This window comes from Hemitrygon akajei, unplaced genomic scaffold, assembly GCF_048418815.1.
Source record: "Hemitrygon akajei unplaced genomic scaffold, sHemAka1.3 Scf000112, whole genome shotgun sequence".
In the NCBI taxonomy this organism is placed as follows: Eukaryota; Metazoa; Chordata; class Chondrichthyes; order Myliobatiformes; family Dasyatidae; genus Hemitrygon; species Hemitrygon akajei.
This window is the reverse complement of record NW_027331998.1, coordinates 1,754,236-1,774,983: the sequence shown is the minus strand read 5'-3', so window position 1 is coordinate 1,774,983 and position 20,748 is coordinate 1,754,236. Positions and strand designations below refer to the sequence as shown.

The window sequence follows — 20,748 nt, the reverse complement described above, 5'->3', positions numbered from 1 at the left end:
TGATCAATTAAGGGTAGAAAATTAAACCTAAATAATTCTTTATGGTTTTTTGTAATTTTAATCCCTAAGTAAGTAAAAGAGTCTTTAACTAATTTAAACGGTAAAATACCATAGTTTGGGACCTGTCTATTCAAAGGAAACAATTCACTCTTATTAAGATTTAACTTATACCCAGAAAACTCACTAAATTGAGCCAACAATGATAAGACTGCTGGAATAGATTTCTCAGGGTTAGAGATGAATAATAATAAATCATCTGCGTATAAAGATACCTTATGAATATCTGTTCCACGATTAATACCCAAAATATCCTGTGATTCTCTGATGGCAATTGCCAAAGGTTCTAAAGCGATGTTAAGTAGTAATGGACTAAGAGGACAACCTTGTCTAGTGCCCCGAAATAAATGAAAAAATGGAGATCTTTGATTATTAGTAAACACCGAGGCTACTGGAGTTTGATATATCAGTTTAATCCAAGAAATAAAGGTCGGACTGAAGTTAAACTTCTCCAGCACATAAAATAAGTAAGGCCATTCAACTCTATCAAATGCTTTCTCCGCATCTAATGAAATAACACATTCTGAAGTATTGTGTGAAGGAGTATAAACAATATTCAATAATCTCCTAACATTAAAAAAAGAATAGCGATTTTTAATAAAACCGGTTTGGTCTTCCGAAATAATTTGGGGTAGTACCTTCTCCAGCCTGGAAGCCAGTAACTTGGAAAAAATCTTAGAATCCACATTCAATAAAGATATTGGTCTATAAGATGCACAATCAGTAGGGTCTTTATCTTTCTTCAGTATTAAGGAAATGGAAGCTCTATAAAAAGATTGAGGCAAATTCCCCAATCTAATTGCTTCTTCAAAAACCTTGCATAGCCAAGGAGATAGAGTAGCAGAAAAACATTTAAAAAATTCTACTGTGTACCCATCTGGACCTGGTGCTTTCCCAGAATTCATTGAGGAAATGACCCCTTTAATTTCCGCATCCGTAAACGGAGTATCTATTACTGAAAGATCATCAGATGATAGTTTTGGAAAACTCAAATTCCCAAGAAAATCACACATGGTATTATGATCCTGAGGGAATTCAGATTGATACAGGGAGGTATAAAAGTCTTGAAAAGACTTATTTATCTCATCATGGTTAACTGTCAAATCCCCGTTCTGCTGACGAACCATAGTGATTTGCCGTTTAACTGAAACATTCTTCAGCTGACTAGCTAACAGTTTTCCCGATTTATCACTATGTATATAAAAATCAGATCTGGTTTTCATTAATTGATTTTCAATCGGAGATGTAAGTAATAAACTATGTTCCATTTGAAGTTCAACCCTTTGTTTGTAAAGCTCCTTGCTAGGAGTAGTCGAATATTTCTTGTCAATCTCTTTAATTTTATCAACCAATAAAAGAGTTTCCTTCTTAATGCGTTTTCTCAGACCAGCAGAATAAGAGATAATCTGTCCACGTATATACGCTTTAAAAGTGTCCCAAAGTATTCCGCAAGAGATATCCTCCGTGGAATTAGTTGAAAAGAAGAAATCGATCTGTTCCTTCATAAATTTAATAAAGTCCGGCTCTTGCAATAAGGTAGAGTCAAATCGCCATTGTCTAGTACTTAAAGCTGTATCCGTAAAATTAATAGAAAGTTTTAATGGAGCATGGTCGGAAATAGCTATAATATCATAATTACAACCAATTACCGATGGAATAAAACAAGAGTCAATAAAAAAATAATCAATTCTCGAATAGGAGTGATAAACATGTGAGAAAAAAGAAAACTCTTTGTCATTAGGATGACGAAATCTCCAAATGTCAAAAACTCCATTATCAGTCAAAAAGGAGTTAATACAAGTGGCCGACTTATTGGGTAGAGTCTGAATAGGTGTAGATTTGTCCATCAAAGGAATTAGACAACAATTAAAGTCACCACCCATTATTAACTTATATTCATTTAAATTAGGTAAAGAAGTAAATAAGGATTTAAAGAAATCAGGACAATCCACATTTGGGGCATAAACATTAACCATAGCAACCTTTTTATTACCGAGTAAACCCGTAATTAACAAAAATCTACCATTCGGATCCGAAAGGATATCATGTTGAACAAATGCAATAGAGGAGTCAATAAAAATTGAAACTCCCTTAACTTTGGCATTCGAATTCGAATGATACTGTTGACCCCGCCAAGACCTAAAAAAGCGATATTTGTCCTCCTTCCTCACATGAGTTTCTTGTACAAAAATAATATGAGCATTAAGTCTTTGGAATACTTTGAAAATCTTCTTTCGTTTAATCGGATGGTTTAATCCATTAGTATTCCAAGACACAAAGTTAATGGTTTGAGCCATGTTTCTAAAGTCATCCCTTTGGTATATAAAGGGTTAACCATGTTATAAACTCATGCACCCGGAAGAGGAACAAAAATAAAGAGCGGACCCGGAAGTGACGACATCGTAGACATATTTGTAGTTCAAGAACAGCCCAAGTAAAAAAACTAAAACAAATTAATAAGAGAAAAATTAAAAAGGAAAACAGACCAACCCCCACCCCCACATGAAAAAGAAAAAAAGCCAAAATATGGCTAGAAAAAAGAAAAAATGAGACTAACTCTACCCCCATATCAGCGGCAGACCACTCCGTGTTTAAAGGATATATATAAAAAAAACCACCCGAACTTTAAGAATTATGATCGCAGTACTAAAAACTACGCTTCTTAATATGCTGAGTTGTAAAGAAAAAGGGAATATAATCACTAAAAGTTTATAAATCGGGTTATAACCCAAACAAATCAAGAAGTATTTAAACTATGATAAGCGATGCATTATAGGAAGAAGACGAAAAAAGAAACAATAACGCCATCTTAAACTAAACCAATACTTTGCAAAAAACCATTATCTTGATATTAAACAAAAAATTCACTTCGAAAGGTTAAAAATATACCTTCAAGGGAACAAAAATAATAGACAAGAATATAGTATAGTAGTTAAAGTGTATAAGACAAAGCGATTAATATAACGAAAACACACTTTAACTTAAATATGAAGTATAGGATAAACCTACACCAATAACCAGAGACTAACCCTGGTTTAAGAAATCGAAAACCATCTTTCACGATCAGAATCACTCATTTAATGGAGAGTAGTAACTGTATCAGTAGGGAAGTTCTCCTCCAAATACTTTTTCGCTTCAAAGGTAGACAAAAATACTTTACGCGGAGCATTTGGGGGGGGAGATCCTGAGCTTCGCCGGGTATAAGAGCGCAGGTTTTAGATTTTTCTCATAACATTCAGACATCAGAGGTTTAAAAAGCAGCCTTTTTTTCATAACTTCTGGGCTAAAATCTTGCACCAAACGAAAGCAATAATCACAAAATTTAATCATCCCAGCCCTTCGAGCTTCACGAATGAGTTGTTCTTTGTTGTGTACGTAATGAAATCGGACGATTACCACCGGGGGCTTATCTGAAACTGTCGGTGAACGACTCCAAATTCTATGAGCTCGGTCAAGTAGCGGAGGGTTTACTGGAAAAACCGACGGAAACACATCTTTTAGAAATTGAGCAAAGTATTTCGAAGGATCGCCTTGTTCTATGCCGTCTGGGAGACCAAGTATGCGTAGGTTCTGTCTTCTGGACCGATTCTCCAAGTCGACACTCTTGGCTTTAAGTGTCTCCACCAGTTTAATAGTCGAAATTAAATCCTGTTGCAATTTTTCAATTGTCAAATCTCGTTTCCGAGCTTCTTCTTGCAGCGATGTGATAAGCGCTTGCTGCTGGTTAATTACTGAATCCGTCTTAACCATATAATCTTGAAAAGCCTTTATATCTCGTTGAAAAGCCTGATGTTGTTCCTCAAATTTTTTATCCAAAAGCTCCATAAGCAGTTCATAAGTTAACTCAGTGCGTTGCGGTTGAGCTGGCTTCTTTCCATTACCGTTCGGGTTTCGCCCCGGTTCTCGTCCTTTGGATCTAAGAGCCATTTCTGTTTGCATATCTTCCAAAATTCACAATAAAATCTTAACGATAAGCCCGAGAAAGTAGCAAAAATCTTTTGGTGTAGGTAACAATAAGTTGAATAAGGGTGATCAAAGGTTAAAAAAAGTAAAGGTTATGGAGAGGATCTGAAACAGTACTCACTCCATGAGCGTCTCCCGCTGACCTCTCTCACTTCATTCCCACTCCCCCACACACTGAAATTACCCCTCATCTGCTTTCACCTATCACCTTCCAGCTTGTAATGCTTCCCGTCCCCTCATCTTATTTTGTTTTCTTTCCCCTTGCTTTCCAGTGCTGGTAAAGGGTCTCGGCCCGAAATATCGACTGTTTATTCCCCACCACAGTCGCTGCCTGAATTGCTGAGTTCCTCCAGCATTTTGTGTGTGGTGCTCTGGCCTTTCAGTATCTGCAGAATTTCCTGTGTCCATGATATCCTTCTCCAGAACTATTTTATAGTTGATAGAGTTACGTTCACTGGGCACAAAAGCTCAACAAGAGACTCTGCCACCATTTGCCATACCTCATTCCCCAGGAGGAGTTCCGGTGTTTCACCCTCTCCAGTAGATCCCTCTATATATTGGTGAAGGACAAATTTCTCAAATTCCTCTCCATCTAAAGCTTTCAGACTCTGGTTGTCCCAGGCAACATGAGGAAAGTTAAAATCTCCCACTGCTACTATCTTATTATGTGTACAACTAGCTGCACTCTCTCTGAATATCATCTCCCATCCACACTGACTATTGGTCACTGACAATACAAACCCGTCAGTGTGTCCGTCTCCTTCTTGTTTCTAAGTTCTACCCATATGCCCTTCCCAGATGATTCCCAATAATATTCTCTCTAAGGGTCACTCTCCTTCCTCTCTTACCTGCACTCTGATCACATCGATAGCACTGAGCTGCCGGTTCTTGCCCTTCTATCAGTCAGGTATCTGTTGTGGCTATTGTATCCTGGTCCTCAGATACATCAGATATGGCAGTTCACCCGCCATACCAGTTAAACCTTTCATATTGAAATACATGTAGATTAAATTAATGGGCTTTTCTCTATTTACTGTGCTCCTGACTGTCCATCCTAAGGATTTAAACTTACCCTCATTGCTTACAGTATCATCCCCTGACTTTTCATCAGCCTCTCGAATGCTCAGATTCCAAGCCCTGTCATGCTCACTCAAGCCCATATGAGTGAGAGACGGGGTATCTGCCAAATGAGAACTATACAAGAGTTTTGACGGTAGGTCAGTCTGTCTGTGTGCAACCATCTCACAGCTGCAGTTTAATCTTGACTTCCGGTACAGCTGGTCGGAAGTTTTGCAGATTCTTCCTGTGGATGTGAGGGTTCCCCTGGGTGCTCCGGTGTTCTCACATCTCAAAGATGTGCTGTGTGATCGGCTGCTGAGTGTGATTGAGGTCAGGAGGGAGCAAAGTGGCATTAATGGGCAGGTGAAAGAGTGAACAAGCTGCAGTGTGCATGGAAATGTCTTGATTGGTAAAGGCACCAACGGTTATGGAGAGAAGGCAGGAGAATGGGGTTGAGAGAGAAGTCAACCGTGATGGAATGGTGGAGCAAATGATGGGCTGAATGGCCTAATTTTGGTCTTGGGGAAATATGCAGAGCAGTGGGGGGGAAGAGAGGGGAAGTGGTTGGGATGAGAGGAATGGGATTGCTGACATGGAAACCATCATGAGCAATGGTCTTATTTGTGCAAATGGTCGGATGGTGGGTGAGCGATCAGGCTGAGTTCAGATGTGGGGTTGATCTGGGTTGTGTTGTCATTTCATGGACAGTAAATGTGAATCAGAATTGGAGGAGCCACACACAATGTGGTTTCAAGAGCAGGTCAGAGGTGAGGATCCTGTGGATAGTAACTCAGATGTTGCAACTTCAGTGCCAGGACTGAATTATAGGGATAGATTGACTATGTTAGGATTTTATGACATGGAACGTAGGACAATGAGGAGAGATTTGATAGGGGCATATGAAATCACGAGGGATATAGACAGTATAAATGCAAGCATCTTTTTTCACTGAAGTTGTGTGAAACTAGAACTAGAGGTCTTAGGTTTAGGGTGGAAGACGAAATATCTGAGGGGAACCTAGGGAGAACTTCTTCATTCAGATCTTGGTGCAAGTGTGGAACGAGCTGCCAGCAGAAGTAGTGGATGGGGGTTTGATTGCAGAATTTAAGAGAAGTTTAGGTAGGTACGTGGATGGGAGGTGATTGGAGGGCTATGGTTCATGTGCAGGTTGACGGGACTCGGCAGAATAATAATGTGGAATGGACTAGATGGGCTGAAGGGCCTGTTTCTGTGCTGTAGTGTTCTATGACTGTACAACCTCAGACCTCAACTCTGCTCCTGTTTCTGAGTTGCTCTGCTCTTCATGAACTTAGTTCATAACCTACACTTGCACAATCCTCATCTACCCTCACTGATCCCGCGAATACATTCCTACATTCATTTTCCCTCTACTCCCATCCACTCCCCCCCACCCCCTGCCTGGTGTCACCTATCAGCTGCTATCTCGTGCTTTTCCACTCTCCCCACCCCACTCTTATTCTGGCTTCTGTCCCCTTCCTTTCCAATCCTGACGAAAAATCCTGGACCAAAGCATCAACTGTTTATTCCCCTTACATAAGGAAATAAGAAATAGGAGCAGGAGTTGGCCATCTGGCCCATCGAGCCTGCCCCGTCATTCAATAAGATCATGGCTGATCTCTCTGTAAACTCAGCTCCATCTACCTGCCTTTTCCCCATAACCCTCAATTCCCTTACTATGTAAAAACCTATCTAACTGTTTCTTAAATATATTTAGTGAGGAAGTCTCAACTGCTTCCCTGGGCAGAGAATTCCACAGATTCACCACTCTCTGAGAAGAACAGTTTCACCTCATCTCCACCCTAAATCTTCTCTCCTGAATCTTGAGGCAATGTCCCCTAGTTCCAGTCTCACCTAACAATGGAAACAACTTTCCTACTTCTATCTTATCTTTCAGAATTTTGTATGTTTCTATAAGATTCCCTCTCTTTCTTCTGAATTCCAGAGAGTATAGTCCCAGGCGACTCAATCGCTCATAGGTTAACCCCTTCATCCCTGGAATCAACCTGGTGAACCTCCTCTGTACTGCCTCCAAAGCCAGTATATCCTTCCTCAAGTATGAAGACCAGAACTGCACACTGTACTCCAGGTGCGACCTCACCATTACCCTGTACAGTTGCAGCATGACCTCCCTGCTCTTGAATTCAATCCTCTAGCAATGAAGGCCAACATTGCATTTGCCTTCTTAATAACCTGTTGTATCTGCAAGCCAACTTTTTGTGTTTCATGTACAAGCACTCCCAAGTCCCTCTGCACAACAGCATGTTGCAATCTTTCACCATTTAAGTAATAATCTGCTCTTCTATTATTCCTTCCAAAGTGAATGATCTCGCATTTACCAACATTACGTTCCATCTGCCAGACCTTGGCCCACACTCTTAACCTATCTGTATCCTTCTGCAGACTCTCCACATCCTCTGTACAATTTGCTTTTCCACTCAGTTTAGTGTCATCAGCAAATTTTGCTACGCTACACTCAGTCCCCTCTTCCAAATCATCAATGTAAATGGTAAACAGCTGCAGACCCAGCACTGACCCCTGCGGCAGCCCACTCACCACAGACTGCCAACCGGAGAAACACCTATTTATACTAACTCTCTGCATTCTATCGGTTAACCAATCCACTATCCATGCCAATGCACTTCCTCCGACTCCATGCATCCGTATCTTATTTAGAAGTCTCTTGTGTGGCACCTTATCGAACGCCTTCTGGAAATCCAAGTATACGACATCCACCTGTCCCCGTCTATTCACTGAACTCATTATGTCCTCAAAGAACTCCAGTAAGTTTGTCAAACAGGACCTGCCCTTTCTGAATCCACATTGCATCTGTCTAATGGAACCACTCCTTTCTAAATGTTTCGTTATTTCTTCCTTAATGACAGCTTCAAGCATTTTCCCAACTACAGACGTTAAGCTTACTGGCCTATAGTTGCCTGTCTTTTGCCTACACCCTTCTTAGATGCTGCTTCATCTGCTGAGTTTGTCCAGTGTGTTTTTGTATGTTGTTGTATGGCAGCGCGACACCATGCAGGACATAGTAGCTTGTTGGATCCCCAGTTCCAAAACTCTCACTCACTCCACCACAATCCACAGTAACACCAGTCTGTAACATTTACAGACAACACTGCAGGAACTCACAAAAACACCTTGGACAGCACTTTCCAAACTCATGATGTCTGCCAGCTGGAAGGACAGGGACAGCAAAAGTATAGGAACACCATCGGCTGGAAGTTTACCTCCAAGCACAAATCAGCCTGACTTTGAAATACATCGCCATTGCTGGGTCAAGAACTCAAGCACATTGTGTGTGTACCTACACCTCGAGGACTGCAGCAGTTTAAGAAGTCAGCTCACCACCATCTTCTCAAGGTCACTTCTGGCTGGATACTGTCTCAGCCAGAGAAGCTCATGTCCCTTCAATGCATGAAAAATAAAACCCTTTGGTGTGCTACGGTTTGCTAGGTCAGATGGGGATGGTTGGAGGAGAAAGAGGATGGGGAACGTGAACTGTACGTTAACGCTGAACATCATTCTGTCTCTCAGCCGCAGAATCCACACTCGGTGATCCGTGTGTAACCCACACCGTCCTGGATCAGCCCTGGAGGAGCATGAATTGTTCCCACACTGAGCACACTGATGGGCAATGGAAGGGTGATGAAAATCTTGAAGTTGGATGGTACAGATTTAACAGGTAATGTGAGGAGATAATCACTGAGAATTGGGCACAGGAAGGGAATGTAAACAGAGAGTGGGGATGTAACAGAGGCTCATCCACTCGTGTAGAACTCAAAAATATGAAAGGAACATCATTGATAGGATTATGTGACGAACACCCATCCCGGTTGTATTGGTTATTAAGGAACAGATATATGGCAGATTAGGGAAAGGCAGACAGGGTTATTTTAGTGGGTAACACACAAAATACCGGTGGAACTCAGCAGGGAAATGATTCAGACTGAGGCCCTTCATCAGGACTGCAAAGGGAAGGGAGCAGAAGGCAGAATTGGAAGGTTCTGCTGGTGCAGCCTCCTCTACCTGGTGAGACTTGACTCAGTCTGGGAGCTGCTTCATCCAGGATTTATATTCCATCTGCCTCTTATACCAGTCACCTCCCAGCTTCTTGCATCATTTCCCCTCCTCCATCCACCTGTCTTTCCCCTCCCCTGGTCTCACCTAACACCTTCCAGCTTGTACACCTCCCTCTCCCCCCACCTCCTAATTCTGGCTTCTGCCCCTTTTCCTTTCCAGTCCTGATGAAGGGTCTCAACCCGAACCGTTGACTGTTCATTTCACTCCATAGGGGCTGCCTCACCTGCTGAGTTCATCCAGTGTGTTGTGTGTGTTCCTCAAGATTTCCAGCATCTCTTGTGCATATGATTTGATGTAGTGGATGACTTCAACTTCCATAATATAGACTGGGACCTCCTTAGATTAATAGGTCTAACTGGGGCAGACTTTGCTAGATGGACCCAACACAATTCCTTCAACCAATATGCTGATAGTCCAGTAAGAGAAGAATCCATACTGTACCTGGTTTTGTGTAATGAGCCTGGCCAACAACCCACATGTTTTAAGATCGCTATGCAAAAGATATAAGGATCTTCTGGGAGAGTATTCAGGGTAAGCAACAAGAGTAGAAGGTTGGAAAGTGGGAGAGTTATAAATACAAGAGATTCTGCAGATGTTGGAAATCCAAAGTAACACGCACAGAATTACCGACATTGTGGAAAAAAGCCTGCTTGCATTTATCAATCTACACCCCTTATAATATCGTTTGTTCGTTATGTGCCATGTTGTATGAGATGGGCGATCATGGTCTTTTCATGACAGTGATTGTTCTTGGCAAATTTTTCTACGGAAGTGGTTTGCCATTGATTTCTTCTGGGCATTGTTTACCAAATCTCCCCTCAGTCTTCTATGTTCTCGGTAATAAAGTTCTAACCTATTCAATCTTTCCTTATAACTGAGGTCTTCTGGTGCCAGCAATATCCTTGTAAATTTTGTGTACTGTTTCCATCTTATTTACAAACCCCATTTCCAGAAAAGTTGGAATATTTTCCAAAATGCAATAAAAACAAAAATCTGTGATATGTTAATTCATGTGAACCTTTATTTAACTGACAAAAGTACAAAGAAAAGATTTTCAATAGTTTTACTGACCAACTTAATTGTATTTTGTAAATATACACAAATTTAGAATTTGATGGCTGCAATACACTCAACAAACGTTAGAACAGAGGCATGTTTACCATTGTGTTACATCACCTTTCCTTTTAATAACACTTTTTAATCGTTTTGGAACTGAGGATACTAATTGTAGTAGATTTGCAATTGGAAATTTTGTCCATTCTTGCTTAATATAAGACTTCAGCTGTTCAACAGTCCGTGGTCTCCATTGTCTGATTCTCCTCTTCATGATGCGCCATACATTTTCAATAGGAGATAGATCTGGACTGGCAGCAGGCCAGTCAAGCACACGCACTCTGTGTCTACAAAGCCATGCTGTTGTAGCCCATGCAGAATGTGGTCTGGCATTGTCCTGCTGAAATAAGCATGTAAGTCCCGGGAAGCAACGTCGCCTTGATGGCAACATATGTCTCTCTAAAATCCTAATATATGCCTCAGAGTCAATGGTACCTTCACATACATGCAACTCACCCATGCCGTGGGCACTGATGCACCTCCATACCATCACAGATGCTGGCTTTTGCACCTTTCGCTGATAACAATCTGGATGGTCGTTTTCATCTTTGGCATGGAGAACTCGACGCCCATTTTTTCCTAAAACTAACTGAAATGTGGACTCATCTGACCATAGCACACGGTTCCACAGTCTTTCGGTCCATCTGAGATGAGCTCGGGGCCCAGAGAACTCGCTGGCGTTTCTGCATAAAGTTGATATATGGCTTCCTCCTTGCGTAATACAGTTCCAAGTTGCATTTCTGGATGCAGCGACGGACTGTGTTAAGTGACAATGGTTTTCCAAAGTACTCCTGAGCCCAGGTGGCTATAATTGTCACAGTATAATTTTGGCACAAAGGGGTGAGCCACGACCCATCTTTGCTTGCAAAGACTGAGCCTCTGATGGATGCTACTTTTATACCCAGTCATGATACCTCACCTGCTACCAATTAGCCTGCTTAATGTGGAGTCTTCCAAACCAGTGTTACTTGAATATTCTGTGCACTTTTCAATCTTATTTTAACTCTGTCCCAACTTTTGTTGAGTGTGTTGCAGCCATCAAATTCTAAATTTGTGTATATTTACAAAATACAAATAAGTTGGTCAGTAAAACTATTGAAAATCTTTTCTTTGTACTTTTTCAGTTAAATGAAGGTTCACGTGAATTAACATATAACAGGTTTTTGTTTTTATTGCATTTTGGAAAAATTCCCAACTTTTCTGGAAATGGGGTTTGTACATCCTTCCTATAGGTAGGTGACCAAACCTACACACAATACAAAAATTGGGCCTCCCCAGTAACTTATACAACTTCAACATAATATCCCAGCTCCTCTACCTAATACTTCGATCTATAAAGGCCAATGTGACAAAAGCTTTCTTAACGACCCTATCTACCTTTGACACCACTTTAAATGAATTACTGAGCAGTATTCCCGGATTCCTTTGTTCGACTGCACTCTTCAGTGCCCTACCGCTCACTGTGTAAGACCTACCCTGGTTGGTCCTGCCAAAGTGCAATTTTTTAGCCCATTTTTCCTGCTAGCCCAGATCCATGGCAAGCTTTGGTAGTCTTCCTTGCTCTCCACTGTACCCCCAATAATGGTGTCAAATGCAAATTTGCTGATCCGGTTAACCGATGAGAGGCATTGATCATGTGGATAGTCAAAGGCTTTTTCTCAGGGCTGAAATGGCTAACACGAGACGGCACACTTTTAAGGTGCTTGGAAGTGGGTACAGAGGGGATGTCAGGGGTAAGTTTTTACGCAGAGAGGGGAGAGTGCATAGAATGGGCTGCTTGGCGACAGTGGTGGAGGCGGATACGATAGGGTCTTTCAAGAGGCTCCTAGCTAGATACATGGAGCTTAGTAAAATAGAGGGCTTTAGGTGAGCCTAGGTAATTTCTAAGGTAGGGACATGTTTGGCACAGCATTGTGGGCCAAAGGGCCTGTATTATGCTGTAGGTTTTCTATGTTTCTAACTATATTATTATCCAGTTCGTTAATATAGATGACAAACAACAATGGACCCAGCACCGATCCCCATGGCACTCCATGAGTACAGGCATCTAGTCAGAGAGGCAATCATCCACTACCACTGTGACTTCAACCGCAGAGCCAATGTCTAATCCAATTTACTACCTCGTCTTGAATGCCAAGTTGCTGAACCTTCTTGACCAACCTCCCATTCAGAACGTTGTCAAATGCCGTGCTAAAGTCCACGTGGAAAACATCCACTGGCTTGTCTTCACCATCTTTCCTGGTAACCTCCTTGAGAAAACTCATTAAGATTGGTTAGACACAGCCTGCCCCACGTACAGCCATGTAGACCATCCCTAATCAAGCCCTGTCTATCCAAATACTTATATTATCTAGACCCTTAGAATATTTTCCACCTATACAATGGACCGACCTATAACTTCTTATTTATTCTTGGAGCTTTTCTACAACAGCAGAACAACAGCAATCTTCAGGTACTCACCTGTCACTAGGGATGATTCAAATATCTCTACTATGGCCCCCACAATTTCTGCATTTGCCTCCCACAGGGGTCACAGGAACACCTCATCAAGCTTTGGGGATTTGTCCACCCTAATTTGCCTCAAGACAGCAAACTCCTCCTCATCTGTAATCTGTATTAAGTCCATGACTTCACTGCTGCTTTGCCTCACTTCGAAAGAATCGTTTCATTTCTTCCTACCTGCCTATAAATGCTAGGCAACACCTTTTTTTTCTTAACCAGGGTCTCAATATCTCTCAAAACAAGGTTCCCTAAACCTGTTATCCTTGCCTATAACTCTGATAGGCATATATATACGTTGCACTTATCAAAATTTCTATGTCCATCTCCTAAATAAATACAGAAGCATAAAATCCATTTAAGATCTCCCCCATCTTGTTTGGCTCCATGCATGGATGACCATTCCAATCTTCTGGAGGATTAATTTTGTCCCTTGAAATCCTTCTACTCTGAGCATATCTGTAGAAGCCCTTAGGATTCTCTGTCATCTTGTCTGTTAGAGTAACCTCTTGACTTCTTTTAACTCTCCGGATCTCTTAAGTGTTCTCTTGCATTTCTTATACAGTCAGCCCTCCTTATCTGCAGGGGGTTGGTTCCGAGACCCACCGTGGATACCAAAACTCGTGGATGCTCAAGTCCCTCATTTAACCTGAATCAGTGTGGAGGTCTTTAAGACCCAGCGGAACCCCGGACTTCATTTAACATGTTCAGAGTGGTGGGCATTAGGAGCCGGCGGTGGAGCTCTGAATCCGCGGTGTTTCTGTTCACAAAAATAATCACAATCGCGATTGAAAATAAAGTGGAAGTAATAAAGCAATCAGAAAGAAGTGAAACACCATAGCTCATTGGAAAAGCATTTGGCAACAGTCGGTCAACGATCGGAATAATTTTAATGGAGCATGTGAAAGGCTCTGCCCTGATGAAAGCTACAATTATTACTAAGCAACGCAGTGGTTTAATTATTGGGTTTTGGGTTTTTGATCCTCCATGTCAACCCGGCACGGTGGAGAGCGCACTCAATAGCGATCTGTCACTAGATCAAGCTCGGGAACTTCCCGAGCCCGGCGCTGAAACATACGTTCTTAAGTGTTTTAAATGCATAGAAAGGTAAAATATATACTATATACTAAGGCAAAAGTTTGACTAACTGACGCTAAATAATACTGGATGTACCTGTTTCGACTTACTCAGTAAGAGAACTTACGATTTTTTTTATCCCGATGCACGATAACCCACGCACATCCTCCAGTATACTTTAAATCATCTCTAGATTACTTATAACAGCTAATACAATGTAAATGGTATGTACATAGTTGTTATACTGTATTGTTGAGGGAATAATAACAAGAAAAAAAGTCCGTACATGCTCGAACAACAAAGTGCTCGAAGAGCACTTACAGGTTTTCGCGATTCGCGGTTGGTTGAATTCACGGATAAGGAGGGCTGACTGTACTTCTCAAATACCTCAGTTGTTCTTATCTGCATATAACTGTGATGTGCTTTCTTTTTTTCCTTAATCAGGGCCTTGAAAACCAAGGTTTCCTAAACCTGTTATCCTTGCCTTTTATTCTGAAATAGGATTTAATCAGGCTGGAGGTCTGTTCAGTAGGGATACATTCTGGGACTGCTGTTTGTGATAATACTTGGGTAAAATGGTGAATGGATGGGTTAGTAAGTTTGCTGAAAATGGAAAGGTGGGTGGTGTTTTGGATCTTGTAGAGGATTGCCAGTAGATAGATCAATTCAAGATAAGGACAGAGAAATAGTAGATGGAGTCAAGTATGAGGTGCTAAATTTTGGGAGATCAAAGACAGACACTGTCAGGAACCCTGACAGTGTTCCTGTACAAAGGGGTCCATAGCTCTCTGAAAGTGACTGCTCAAGTTGATGGTTATAGTAAAGAAAGCATATGACATGCTTACCTTTATTTGTCAAGGGACTGAGTTCAAGGGTCAGGAAGTTGCATTGCATCTTCAGTCAACTTTGGAGTATTGCTTTCAATATTTGTTGTACAAGATGTGAAGCTTTTAGGAGAGGGTGAAGAGGAGGTTTCTGAGGCTGCTGCCTGGATTAGAATGCATGTGCTATGAGGAGATTTCGGACGAGCTTGTGTTATTTTTTATGGAGCAGCTGAGGCTGAGTCGAGACCTGATAGAGGTTTATAAGATTGAGGAGCACCGATCAAGTAGACAGCTGGTATCTTTGTCCTGGGTTCAAAATGTTTAATGTTATAAGGTATGCATTTAAGGTGAGAGAGGGTAAATTCAAAGCAGATGTGCAAGGCAAGATTTTTGTTTTGTACATAGAGAGAAGTGGGTTCCTGGAATGCACTTTCAGGATGGTGTTGGAGGCAGATACGATGGAGGCTTTTCAGACTGTCTTAGACAGTGAATGGAGGGTTATGCATCACCTTAGTTAGGTTTTTAATTTGATTGTTTATTGTCTGCCTGTTGTGTGATGTGGACAATCATGGTCTATCTTTGAGTATGATTGTTCCTGGCAAATTTTTCCGCAGACGTGATTTGCCATTACATTCTTCTGGGTAGTGTCTTTACAAGACGGGTGACCCAGCCATTAACAATACTCTTCAGAGATTGTCTGCCAGACGTCAGTGGCTGCATAACCAGGACTTGTGCTATGCACCGGCTGCTCATACCACCTGCTCCCGTGCCTTCACGTGACCCTGATTGGCGGGTGGTGAGGGGAGGGAGCTAATCAGGTACTACACCTTGCTCAAGGCTGACCTGCAGGCTAGCGGAGGGAGGGAACGCTTTGCACCTCTATTGGTAGAGACGTATCTCCACCCCACCACCCAGTATTGAATCACTAGTATAATTAGTGGGCTGAAGGGTCAGTCGCTGTGCTGTACTGTCCCATGTTCTAGGAGAACACGGGGTGTGAAGGGGAAATGCAGAGACCAGGATCACCAGTAAATACAGGGGAAGGGCAGATCCCACATTCTAAAGAGAGGGAAAAGAGAATGCAAAAAGGGGTAAGGGTGCAGGCACAATGAGCCCCAATTCCCAGACTTTCTCCGGGTGAGTAAATTCCCGTAGTTCAGAGCTGACTCTCTGATTGTTGTTTCAGTTCCGGTGGATGGAAGATTCCTGAGACGGTCGTTCCACAGGGTCACTGTTCCGGGGAGATCCCAGGCTGGTTAAACGGTACGGTTGCAGTTTGCATCTCTGGGGTTTGGTTGGTTATTTGCGAGGATCAGATACTGACTCAATTCGTTTTGAACACGCATCGGGGGTGGGGGGGGGCCGTCAGTCACAACAGGGACAGGGCTTCACCTGCAGACAGAAACATCAGGGTGGAACATCAGCAGTAAACAGAGCTGAATGAGTGGTCAGACAGATCAGGGTGTGGATTTCACCAGCTGTCAGTCACAGCAGGGGCAGGGCTTCATCAGCTGTCAGTCACAGCAGGGTGGTGTTTCAAAGCTGTCAGGTACATTGTGGGCAGGGCTACAGCTGTTAGTTGCATGGAGAGTGGAGCCTCAGCAGCTGCCAGTCACAACAAGGACTGGGCTTCAACAGCTGTTGGGTGCGCCTGGGGCAGAACTTCTCCCACAGACACTCATTGAGGAAGTGGCTTCATTAGCAGTCTGACACATCAGGATTGGGCTTTGCTAGCTTTCAGTCGCAGTGGGTGGGGCTTCACCAGCTGACAGACACATTGTGGGTGGGACTTCATCGTCTGTCAAACCTATGAGCGTTAGGCTGACACATCAGGGGCATTGCTTTACAATGGGTCTCGATTCACATTCCTCACTGCACTGTGATGAAGTACCGTTTACCATGTTTATAATCCTCATTGCAGGTCCCCATCCCAGCGTGGGAGAAGGGGAGGTGACCAGGTCCGTCTGTTTCACTGAGGATGAAGACCCATGTTCCTGGGACCAGCAGATCAGGGTGAAAAACTGCACCGGTTACTTTGTGTATCGGCTGTGGCCAACACGGGAGGCTGATGTTGTCTACTGTACAGGTATGTCCCCAGTGACACGGGGTAAATTCTGGGACATCCCGTAGGACACTACAGCAGGGGAATAGGCTCCATGGCTCTCAGTGTTGTACCATCCCATCCCCGGTGTTAATCCTGTCCCCGGTGTTAATCCCATCCCTTCCTGTACACCCCTGTGTTGGTCCAACCCCTGCAGCCCTGTTGGGCCTCAATCTTGTACTGAGAGAGAAAGGACATGAAAAGTATGGGAAACCACCAGATAAAGGTTTCTGTCCATGGCAGAGGAAGGGGTTGAGGCTGGTACCTTGGACAGTACGTGGATTGGAAAGTGGGGCAGCACAGGCTGTGAGAACAGCTCAGATAGAATCCTGGTTACCATGGGCCAGAGGGGCTGACGAGACTGTGTCCACGCTGTTCCACTCCACAGCTCTGTGGCCCACCTGACATGGAAACATATTACCATTCCTTCACTACTACAAGGTCAAACTCCAGAACTGTCTGTCTAACACTTCAAGGACTGCAGCAGTTCAAGAAGTCAGCTCACTACCACCTTCTCAAGGGCAGTTAAACACCGGCCCAGCTGCAAAGCCTGGATATCTTCAATTCATGAAAAAAAATTATGGGTGCCCAGGTTTGATGACGGTGGAGTTGCAGATGCTGGTGGTTGGGAGAGAGAAGGATGGGGGGGGGAAGACACAAGTTCAACCTTATATTAACACTGAACATCGTTCTGTCCCTCACCTGTAGACTCTACATATTGTGATCCGTGTGTGACCCACACCGTCCTGGATCAGCCCTGGAGGAGCACGAATTGTTCCAACACTGATTGCATGAGTGGACAATGGAAGGGTGATGGAAATCTTGAAGAGGGATGGTACAGATTTACCAGGTAAAATGAGGAGATAATCACTGAGAAACTGAACACAGAAGGGAATGTAAACAGGGGAACAAGGGGTGTGTGAATGGGAAATGCAGGGAGATCGGGATCATCAGTGACTACACTGAGATGGGGAGTAAATACAGGGAGAGGGGAGATCCCACATTCTCGGAGTAGAGACAAGGGGGAGGTACAACAGAGAGGGAATTCCTAGGATTGGGGGGATATTGACCAGAGACAGGGTACGGACAGGGTGAGAGTAATTTCCCATGTCTCTCTGGGTGAATTAACTCCCTCAGATCAGGGACTGACTCTCTGATTGTTGTTTCAGTTCCGGAGGATGGAAGATTCCCGAGACGGTCGTTCCACAGGATCACTGCTCCGGGCAGTACCCAGGCTGGTTAAACGGTAGGGTCAGAGTTTACATCAGTGGGGCTCGGATTATTTTTGGGGAGGGTCAAACTGATGACCTGGGTCTCTTCAGATGGCCTTAGCATGGACACAGAACCCCATCTCCCTGAGAGGTCTCCTCACAGTCCCTCAGACTGCTCTACGGTCCTGTATCGTCATGGAGTCCGGTGGAGGAGTGACAACTTCCTGGAGTTGGGTTACAGAACTGATCTGCCCACTGACCCCATTCTGGATGCGACCTGGAGGAGTTTCAATGACCCCAGACTCATTTCAGTGGTGGGGCAATCTCCAGGGAGTTGGGGAAGTCTGCAGACATCATCGTTCGCCAACTAGTGGGATAAATTAATGGTTGCCATGGTAACATAGCGGTTAGCGCGTCACTATTACAGCTCGGGGTGTCGGAGTTCAGAGTTCAATTCCAGTGTCATCTGTAAGGATTCTCTGTCCGTCCTCCCCATGGAATGCATGGGTTTTCCCCGGGTTCCCTGGTTTCCTCACACTGTCCAACGACATACTGGGAGGTTCATTGGTTATTGTAAATTGTCCCACGATTAAGCAAGGGTTAATCAGAGTTGTTGAGGGTTGCTGGGATGGTGTGGTTCGAAGAGTGGGAAACCCTTACTCCATACTTGATCGCCAAATAGATAAGTAAATAAATTTAAAAAAATGGACTGAACATTCCTTTCAAACTTGGAGAAAATGTCAGGAAACAGGGATAACCCTAGAAACTACAGTGTGGATTGAGCTGCTACATCGATTTCAATGTTGAAGAGAAGTTTGGATTGGTACATGGATGGGAGGGATGTGGAGTGATGTGTCCTGAGTGCATTGATGGGACTAGGCAGTGTAAATCGGTCTGCACGAACTGGATGGGCCAAAGGGCCTGTTTCTGTGTTCTAGTTTTATACGGCTCTATGAGTTTCTGACCAGTAAGCCTCATGTCAGTGGTAGGGAAGTCAGTGGAGAGGATCCTGAGGGATATGACATGAGCTTTTGGAAGACCATGGGTGAATTAGGGGAAGCCAACATTTCTTCCTGCGGGGCAGCTCGTGACTTATTGACTTGCTTGTGTGAAGGGGTTGACAGGGTCAATTGATGCAGGTAGGGCTGTGATGTTGTCCTCAAAGAATTTAGACTGTAAGTTCATCAGACAGAGGAGCAGAATTGGGCCACTTGGCCCATTGAGTCTGCAACACCATTCCATCATGGCGGATTTACTGTCCCTCTCAACCCCATTCTCGTGCCTTCTCCCGTACCCTTTGATACCCTCATAAATCAAGAACCTATCAACCTCGACTTTAAATATACCCAGTGACTTGGCCTCCACAGCTGTCTTCAGCAATGAATTCCAGAGGCGGTTCACGCTCCGGCTCAGGAAATTCCTCCTCATCTCTGTTCGAAAGGGAGGTGTTCTGAGGCTGTGGCCTCTGGTCCTAAAGATGAATTCTTAAGGTTCATCTCCCCTAGGATAAGAAACATCCTCTCCATGTCCACTCTATCCAGGCCTTTCAATATTAGATAGATTTCAGTGAGATTCCCCAGACGTTTGACAAGTTCCCTCATGGGGGGCTCATTCAGAAGATGAAGGTGCTGCTGTGGGAAGGGTGGGGTGGAGAGGGAGAGGGCAGCAGCTCAGTGCTGACTGAGGCCGGACCGGACCATGGGTTGTGAACCACTGATTTACAGTGGGTCCTTATTCACATTCCCCGCTGTACTGTGGGACCGGGTACATTTTACAGTGTTTATAAATCTCATTCCAGGTTCCCATCCCAACGTGGGAGAGGGGGAGGTGACCAGGACCGTCTGCTTCACTGTGGGTGGAAGCACCTGTTACTGGAGCCTGGAGATCAAGGTGAAGGACTGCTCCGGTTACTTTGTGTATTGGCTGGAGCCAACAGCCTGGAATAATGCTGTGTACTGTACAGGTATGTTATCATTCCTGTATTTGGAGCAGTATTTGGAATTTGTACTTGGAACACTATTTGGAACAGGGGTGTTGGGGGAAATTCTGGGACATCCCGAGTCACCAGCACACAGAATGGGCTGTGTTTTCCAAATAGTGGACCTCCCTGTGGTCAGTGATCACCTCCCTCGTATTCCCCTCACCTCCTGTTTCCAAGTGAATCTGCCCAGCCAGACCTGTGACACAGAACATAGAACAGTACGGGCCCATAATGCTGTGCTGACCTTTTAAACTACTGTAAGATCAATCTAACCCCCTGACATACCTTTCCAATCTTCTATTGCTCATTTTTTAATGCCCCTAATGTATCTGCCTCAACCACCACTGGCTGGGCACTTCGTGTACCTGCCATTCTCTGTTATAACTACCTCTTACATCCACCTTATGCTCTCCTCCTGTCACTTTAACATTATGGCCCTGGCATTAGCCACATCCACCCTTGGAAATGGTCTCGCTGTTTTCTCAATCTATGTCTCTTACCAACCTGTACACTTCCAACAAGTCACCTCTCATCCTCCTTCATTCCAATGAGAAGTACCCTTAATGACTCAACCTGTCCTCATAAGGCATGCTCCCTAATCCATGCAGCAACCTGGTAAATCTCTTCTGCACCGTTTCTAAAGCTTCCACATCCTTCCAATAATGCGGTGACCAAAAAGCAACCACACAACCGCGCTGAATCTGACCTGTCTTCAGGTGGAGACCACGTGAAGACTTTAAAGGAGGGAAGGGG

The 20,748-nt window shown here is 43.7% G+C and overlaps 1 protein-coding gene across 1 annotated transcript in view; it reads left to right on the top strand.

Annotated features, from left to right (window-relative positions):
• LOC140723408 (uncharacterized) overlaps nucleotides 1-20,748 on the top strand; it is a 159,866-nt gene that overhangs the window by 94,635 nt on the left and 44,483 nt on the right. Inside the window, exons 15-18 of the mRNA XM_073037983.1 lie at nucleotides 8,644-8,791; nucleotides 15,889-15,965; nucleotides 16,624-16,788; nucleotides 17,512-17,653. Of these exons, the coding sequence (XP_072894084.1) occupies nucleotides 8,644-8,791; nucleotides 15,889-15,965; nucleotides 16,624-16,788; nucleotides 17,512-17,653 (532 nt within the window). The remainder of the gene's footprint in view (nucleotides 1-8,643; nucleotides 8,792-15,888; nucleotides 15,966-16,623; nucleotides 16,789-17,511; nucleotides 17,654-20,748) is intronic.